The 9125-nt window shown below is 31.2% G+C and overlaps 1 protein-coding gene across 1 annotated transcript; it reads left to right on the top strand.

Moving 5' to 3' along the window:
* Positions 1-280: 280 nt before the first annotated feature.
* HELRODRAFT_183795 (hypothetical protein) lies at positions 281-2356 on the top strand (the record flags this gene model as incomplete). The annotated part of the gene is made up of 5 exons (XM_009013378.1): positions 281-322; positions 389-517; positions 665-701; positions 992-1158; positions 2147-2356. 5 exons carry the CDS (start codon positions 281-283, stop codon positions 2354-2356), a joined length of 585 nt encoding a protein of 194 aa, XP_009011626.1.
* Positions 2357-9125: the final 6769 nt, after the last annotated feature.

Here is a 9125-nt window from a genome sequence, read left to right as displayed (position 1 = left end):
TTATAAATATATAATTCAACAAATATATAAATGTTTTTAAATATATACAAATATATAATTTTTAAATATAAAAACAATAAAGAGTGTCAGAAATGTCCTCAACCACACATAGCAAGCGAATGTCCAAACGATGCCACACGCTACATGACTTAATAGCTCTTTGAGGCGCTCTAACAGGATTTGAGTAACATGTTGAAAGTTCGGTAAATAGAGTTTGCAATCTCGTTTGGGTTTTATTTCACTCTTATTCAGAAAAAAAAATGAAACGAAAAATTCTTAAATGGGCAAAAGTTTTGTCATCAATGCAATTAAATACTTAAATGTAAGCTAGTTGGTTTGGTTGCCAAAAATTGGCGCTTTACAAATATTCATTTCAATAACTATAAAGTGTTCAAGATCGGGTTTTGTGGAGGTCGATGGTCGCCAATGTCTTGAAAGGATAAGGCACGAGAAAGAAGAAGAAGAAGAAGAAGAAGAAGAAAAAGAAGAAGGAGAAGAAAATATAAATGTTAAAACAGTAATAGTAATAATGATAAAATCTTTTTCGTGTAGCATAGATACGTAATAATGCAATAGATAGAGTATCACAGGGTCTCACAGTCATGCATTTAATTACCCTGCAACACATTTGTAAATAATTAAACTCGCCCAGTCACATCAATAGCTGTCATGCAAACAATGTCGAACTCACGTGAGAGCAGGTATCTTCAAACATAAAGATGTACTTACTAATTTACAGACAGAAAAATAATTGAAGTTAACGAATACATTCACGCACACATAACACACATACATTCTTGCCTATATACATTCGCACGTACTCACAAATGAAATATACACGCACACGCAATACACTCATGGATTCTTATCTAAATACATTCACATATACATACACAGACACTTGAATACACACACACACACATACACACACACGTACAAACAAACGAGTACATATGCACACATTCACCCAAGAACCACATTTCAAAAATAGCCGGCAGACAGATTTTCACAGAGTTCCTCAGGTCAGAGTACAGTGAGGAGAACATGTTATTCTGGCTGGCCTGTGAAGAGCTGAGACAGGAATCGAACCCTGTGATGATAGAAGAGAAAGCAAGGGTCATATACGACGATTACATCTCCATCTTATCTCCGAAAGAGGTTGTTTCAGTGACGTCGTATCTTGAATATCAATAATTTTTGGACGCTTAAGTTTAAAAACTGTAGCTACTTTACTTACCTTCTTGATATGCATGTTTTGACGATTAGATAAGTTAATATAAAACATTACACTACATGCATCGTTATGTGAGTTCGTTAACAAATATTAAGAAGTAGTTTCTGCGTGGACAGCAAAAGAGCTGGTAGCAAATTTTACTACGGTTATAAATAATAATTAATGTGTGGTTAGTTATGGCTCAATGGTTAACGGCGTCTGGTCTTGCTGCTGCACTGACTGGGTTCGAATACAAAGAGATCTCCGCCTATCATATGCAATGTGTATGATTCGTGGTTTGCACGCGTATTCATATACGCTGTGTGTGTTTGTCGTTGAAACCTCTGAAGCAAGTGCAAAGGAGAGAGTAATCTTTAAACTTTATATTATAATTAGCCACTAAGATTTCAGAGTAAATACTGAATAGATATTTGAAAAATACCAGAATAAATTTATTAAATTACTAAATTACTAAGTGGTTAACTAAATAAACAGTTAATAACAATATCATGTTAAATAAAATATGTAAAGTATATAAAATAAATGTAAAAAATATAATTAATAGAAATAATATCGACATCAATTACTATAGTTACCGTTTATTTTTAATTATCCCCATCAACTCTTCTATAGATTTTTTAAAAACTTGAAAATTTTAATAACTCACTCATCAATCAATCTATCAACATAAATAAATGTAGATATATAGATAGATGGAAAAACAAACAAACAAACAAACAGGTTTAATGATACAATAGACATTGTAGAACAAAGAGATAAAATTACACATCGCATTCATATACACATCCTTCTATCAATCCAGCACTCCGTCAATCAATCAATCAACTAACCAACCAGGTGAGCTTAGACGCTCAGGTGAGAGAGATGATCAATAAAAAGATGATTGATCCCAACAAATCAACATTCGACGAGGCCCAACTTCAAATCTTCACCCTCATGAAGCGAGATTCCTACCCCAGGTTCCTCGCCTCCAACCTCTTCAAGCAACTTCTCCAGAAGAACAACGTTCCACAGCAGCAGCAGCACCAGCACCAAACATCCTCATCCAACATTCAACTTCACCCGCCACAACCGACGACAAATGCAACGACTACTTTAGTTGCAAACAGTTTATCTTCTTGATTTTTCACGTCCTCTCTTCTGTTGAAATTAATCCTAAAAGTATTTCCATGATGACGAATGTTCCTCAAATGAACTGGATACAATTTCCAATAGAACGACGCGCATGTTCCCCGCGTTAACGTACGTGCAAAATTTGAGACCAACTCATGTGGTCCGTACCTATATAACCATCCTCAACAAAAGGTACTTCAAGTGAAATATACATGTCCGTGGAGTTCAAAACATTCATACAACAACTTGTTAACAAAAGTTTAGACAACACATACATGATTGTACGTGTATTACTTACATGTACATATGTATGTACTTACACACGCATACACACACACACATATACACTCATACACACACATATACACACATATACACACATACACACACATATACACGCATATACGCACACATACACACACACATATACACGCATATACGCACATGCACGCACGTACATAGAAACGTATATACATTTAAAAAATGTACATACATGCAACATGACTTTATAGTTGCAAACGGTTCACTCTCCCACACGCACACTTTCATGTTTTTATTGAGTGCATGATTTTAAGATTTGTATAATTATTATTTTGCTCATTTGAAAATAAAATCTTTTCATTAAAATTAAATTAATTAATTGTCCAGTGTATTTTTTTCACATCTCCAAGAAAAATTTTTTAAAAGTGTGATTGATGGAAAACTGGCCCTAGCAAAACAAAGAAACTATTTTTTTTAAATTATTGTTTTGCAGAGACGATTCTTTTTCTAATTTAATAAACTCCTGAGTTTAAATATCATAAGCATAAGTGGGCATCATCTTTGTCGTGATCAAACAAACTTATAAATGCAAATCATGCTGTGTCATAGTAGGGCTGTTTAATGATGTTCATATCTGTGTGGAGGAATTTGTGTGTATGTGTGTGTAAGTTGAATGTGCACAATCACGTATGACTCCTGTATGTGCGTGTATGTATGTGCGTGTATGTGTGTGGATATGTTTGCGTATTCGTGGTTTATGTATGGTTTTGTGTTCGGCTTTAATTTATTTGAGTTTAAACTAATGTTCGTTTGTGTGTGTGCATGAATGTGCGTGCGAGTTTGTGTATGTGAAAATGTCTTTGTTATCAGCACCGAAAATTTTGCTTTTAATTGAGTTTTGTTGAAGATAATTTTTGTTTTTTAAAAGATCACATTTGCAGTTGGTCCTGAAGATTTATTGGACCTCTGTGATTTTAGCTTTGACGACATTGAATCGGTGAAAACTTTAGAAATTAATTTAATATGTTCTAACGTAATTGTATCGAAAATTTAAAAATTGCTATGGCTGATTTGGCTGCAAATTGTAATACAATTTTATGTTTCTGGATTACGTACCTATGACATGTCTTTAATGTTCATCACCATGAATATAAATACAATGATATTTTTTTTTGAAGCTTTAATTAGATATGAATTTAATTATTTTTTTCATTATTCATTTATTTAAATTTATATATTCTCAGGCATTTATTAACATGGTTGGAAGTTTTGACCATGCTAAAAAAAATATGAAATCCGTATAAAAAATAAATAAAAATAACTCAGGACATCTATTGACACATCATGATCCTCTTGGAAAAGTGAACAACTTAAAGTGACGAGTTTAATGTTCGAAATTAAAATATGATTGCTACAATAGTCAGTCTTCAGTTTTGTTGGAAAATGTTTTACCTTATTAACGTTCGCCAGCAAGATACGCTTGCAGACGGAGATTATAATGGTGAAGGTTTTATAAATATCAAACAATTACTGAAAATAATGAAATTGATAAATATTAAACATAAGCGTAGCAAAAATGATGGTCTAAATTCAGTTTATAAAAAATATGACCAACGAATGACCACGATGGTGACGATGAAATGTCAAATGTGCTTCAGCTTCTTTGCAAATAAAATGTAGGAACAACTGAGAGCTTCAAGCATGTAAATGCAGTTAGCAAACCGAAAGTGGAAAGGAATGGAAAAAATCCATGTTCATTCTGCTGCAAGTTGAGAATGTAAAAGACAAATTTTAATAATCCGTGGTTTTGGATATTATCTATTTGATAATGGTTTAGTGGTTCAATGTCTGAATTGAAATCTGAAAACATGCAAAACTACTCAACGGTTTACAAAAAAATTGAAAATCAGTTATGAAAAACAACTTTGCCGATCAATCTCAAACAATTAAAAATGAGCAAGAAGATTCTGGAATGGATGAGTGGAGTGGCAGTTCAAAGTTTGGATAGTCGGTTAACAACTTCTGGATCACAAACGAGGACAGTTGGCTAGCCTGAAAAAATTTCGTTGCTTCAAAATTAAAAAGCTAGTTACAATTTAAAGTAAGTTGGCTGATTTGCAGCTGAGAAAATGTGCCAGGATGAAAACATGAAAACATCTGGACGACGATGCGAAACATCTATATACATTTGTACGGTACACGTGCACATGTACCGTGTTTATTACTCATGATATGTGATAGTATGTAGCTATCTAGCTAGAGTATAAAATACTGCAAAACGTATCAGCACTTCAATCACCCGAAAAAACTCTTCCAACTTACGGCATGTTGCAAATTAACGCTGACTCTTGACTGATCATTTTCAATGTTCAATGTTCAATTTATAAAAAAAAATTATAGTTAGTTAAATTCATGAAATTTTAGTGTAAAAGTTGAACTATAGTACTTGAACTCAACTTTGATTTGGAAATATTCGTAAAGTTGTACAACCACATACACATACAGCGATTAAACCAAATAGATGGACAATATACGCGCATTAACAAATTTGTTATTTAGTAATAAACTTTGTCAATATAATTCACTTGCACCTAAAGTACTTGCTGGCATTATTTTGAAAGCATTTCCTTTAACCGACGATAAAAAATATAATTATGAATTTGAGCCATAAAGATAATAATATTTATTTTTAAATTTCAATAATTGAAGTGATTTTATAAATTAATTACATTTGTTAACGGTTTTAACATGTCGTGGTTTCATAAAAACACGTAGTTTTGTTACAATAACCTTGCTCTAATGTTGCTCTAATGTTGTCTACTCTGTACATATACATGTTGGCAAACTTTTATTTCATTTGGTATCGTTATAAGTTAGTCAAATGGCTGGTAGACAAAATTGTTAATTACCGAATGTTTTTCATAACTGTCACTAGATTTTCTGTTATTAAGTAAACAGAGTTGAGTTTACAATGGCATTTCAATAATTTTTAATTTTCATTTTTTTTTTAATTTTCTTACTAACGCGGTACACATGTGAGGTACAGTGATACTCCTCGCCAACAACCTACTACGACTCTCTCTCTCCCATTCCCGACCGTTTTGTGTCTGACGGATTGTTTTCACATTAGGCGTCACTCCCAATCTACGACTTTCTCCAATACCCGACCAACGATCTAAAAAAAATCAAAAAATACTATTATTAAAACGTTAAATATACGACTTTTCAAAAAGGAGTGACAGCGGAGAAACTGCAATCTCAATAGCAAAATCATTAAATGTTGGCAAATCACAAATTCAGTTAATTCTACCGGACAGGGCTAAACAAAGAAAATGTGTTTACAGATACTTCAGCAGTTGATTCATTTTGCACTGACTCATGGAATTCAAGACATTCCAAAACTTTTGGAAAATTTTCATGGTCAAATTCAAACAGTTGTTCAACCATCTCTTACCTCATATTGCCCCAAAATATATTCTTTGAGTTTAACAATACAACATATTTTATCGTGTTAAATTTCACTGACCAAAACACACATACACAGACACGAACAAACACACACTCGCACACACGTACTGCAACATAATTACAAATTTACACAGGCATGCAAATAAATTCACACATACACACTCAAACTCACACATTCTGCACGTACGCTCATATTATTTAAGATAGTAAATATATATCTAGATTGTATGTATAAATATATACGTACGTTTGTATGTATGTGTGTGTGTGCGTGTGTGCGTGTGTGTGCGTGTGTATGTGTGTGTGCTCGCGTGCATACTGATGCATATACATGGGAACTTATTCTCTATTCACTTGAATGCAGCACAAGACAACAAAGGAACTCCGCAATTGAATCATCACACATTTACATTTATAAAGAAACAAAATTAAGCATTTAAAAAATGCAACAAAATAGAAAAACTGTATTTTTTTCCGCAGAACAGTTTCATCATCAGCATCATATTTTTTTTACTTTAAAATTACAGGGGTAAAATATGTTTCGCCTGTTTGTAAACAAACGAAACTTAGCATTAGTAAATTCAAGGTCAAATAAGTCAAATAATTCTTGACATTTTGTTGTTAGATTTGATGAGTTGTATTGCACCTCTTATAAAGAATGTGTGTAGTGTCACACTACATTTTCAAAGTTTTTTCTATAAATTTTTCGCTTTCTTTTCCAGTGAGTTATAATTGAATTATAGTTAACGTGAACAATTTTACAAAATTAAAATATTTTCCACTTTAAAAACAAATTCGATTTTTTTAGAAAGCTTCAAATTGAATGTACAAATTTTCGTTCAAATTCATCGGTGAAGAATTGAAAAGACTTTTTAATTGCTACATATAACAAAAACAATTCTTGAATAACTTTCTGATTTATTTATAAAAATGACGGACTGATTGATGAATAACTTTTTTTTAGTTTATTTCATGAAGCGTGATAACGAAACATGGAAAAGGATTCCGTAAAAGACTCCTTATCACAAACCGTAATCATCATGATTACAAATTCTTGGGCTATGAACATTGTTTGTTTTCACGTGAGAGTGAATTTTTCTGTCATTTGTTTTGTCATAAACAGCTCTGCAAATGTATGGAGAAAGTTTAAAAAATAATCATCTTAAGTATGCATTTGTTTTTGGATTTGATGGTTTGTATAATGCTGTTTATTACTTTTCTTATTATATATCTTTTTGTTATGAACTCTTAAATCTAATTCTGTGCGGTTAAATGCATGTATTATACATGTGTGTTGAGTTTGTATGTTTGTGTGTGTGTATTTATGAGTATGTGTGTGTGCGTGTGTATGCGTGTGTGTGTGTGTGTGTGTGTGTGGCTAGGTGTGTGTGTGTGGCTAGGTGTGTGTGTGCGTGTGTATGTGTGTGTGTGTGTGGTGTATGTGTTCTGGTGTGTGCATCTCAGTTCAAATCCTTTATGTGATTTTGAGTGTTTTATATGATAAAATAATTAATTAATTTAACATTTTTAAATATATATGAACTCATCTTAGTTAAGAGTTAATATTATTTGAGTTGTCACAGATAGGCGCGTACTAAGTGAATGATTTTAATTCGTTGCTAGTAAAGAGTTGACAAATTATTATTTAAATACGATGAGACTTTTAAAAATCAACGTGATGTCGTGAAGCCAAGTCGTTTAAGACGACAATTACTTGTCTTTGTAGCCTTGTTACTCGTGTTTTTATAACATTTTGACTGCAATTAATAAATTGTTAGACACCAAATGCCATCTGTGTACTAACAATTCAGCGCAGTTTGATACTGGTTAAAGTTTAATTTGTAAAGTTTAAATTGTAAAGTATAATTTTATTACTACGTTACTACGTGTTTACGCACGATGTTTATTATTAATACGTCTTGTTTAACTTTTTTTCATGCCAATTATTTAAATCCTCATATCTTAAACCAAATATTTTATCATTATTACAACAGTTAAATAATTAATTATTTTAATTATCGATAACAATATTCGTAATTTAATTATTATTCCTTTCAATAGTTGACTTTATTGTGAGTTAAACAAAAAGTTTAATTGAAGCAATGTATTGTAAATAATACATAAGAGTGTTATAAGCATTTTACTGTTGTTATTAATAGCACATCCATCCATCAAGTATACCACCACTATCTTGGTCTGCATTCTAGAAATCAATAATCAAATAATTTTTTATTAATTAATTAATAGTTCAATTAGATTAAACCTTTAATGAGCTACTATTTAATTAGATGACTAATCTAATTGAATTGTTTATTCTATGTATTTTATCTGATGTTTTTGTACAATTACACCTTGTTCAATATTATTTTCTAATTATTAATTGACTGATAAATTAATTAATTAATTTATTGGTCACATAATTATTTAATTCCTTTTTAGTTTTTTTATATTTTTCACTGTTGTAAACAATAGATCACTTGTGTGGTGATTTATAGGTATTAATTCGACAGGTAATTGAATTTATTTATTTTATTTTATTTTTAAATTTTTGTAATTAAGTTACTCACTTGTCTAATTGCATCTGTAGCTCGTCGTTCATTCATTCATTCATTCGTTCGTTCGTTCGTTCATTCATTCATTCATTCATTCATTCATTCATTCATTCATTCTTTCAGACATTCATTCAGACGTTCATTCAGACGTTCATTCAATCAATTCATTAGTTTTTACATATATTTACTTTCATATTTCGTAATTATTTAAATTAATAATTGACTCCGCGAAACATTTCAAATAATTTTTGGCATTTGGGAATCGTACACAGGCTAGCGAACTGATCTCAAATTATATAAAGTTAATAATGATAATATTAATGATTTAATTTGTAACTTCATTCATTTTGCATTTTATTTCTTTTAACGAAAAATTTAATTAATTCTGTTTTTTTGGTAAATATTTGATTTTAAGTAAATAAATCTAAAAAAATTTTGAATGGATGAAGTTTAATCGAGGTTGATTCTCCGTTAGATGTATTCACAACCACAAAATT

The sequence above is a fragment of the Helobdella robusta genome (assembly GCF_000326865.2).
Source record: "Helobdella robusta unplaced genomic scaffold HELROscaffold_119, whole genome shotgun sequence".
Lineage (NCBI taxonomy): Eukaryota > Metazoa > Annelida > Clitellata > Rhynchobdellida > Glossiphoniidae > Helobdella > Helobdella robusta.
The sequence above is the reverse complement of the archived record's forward strand: the minus strand, read 5'-3'. Positions and strand labels throughout refer to the sequence as shown.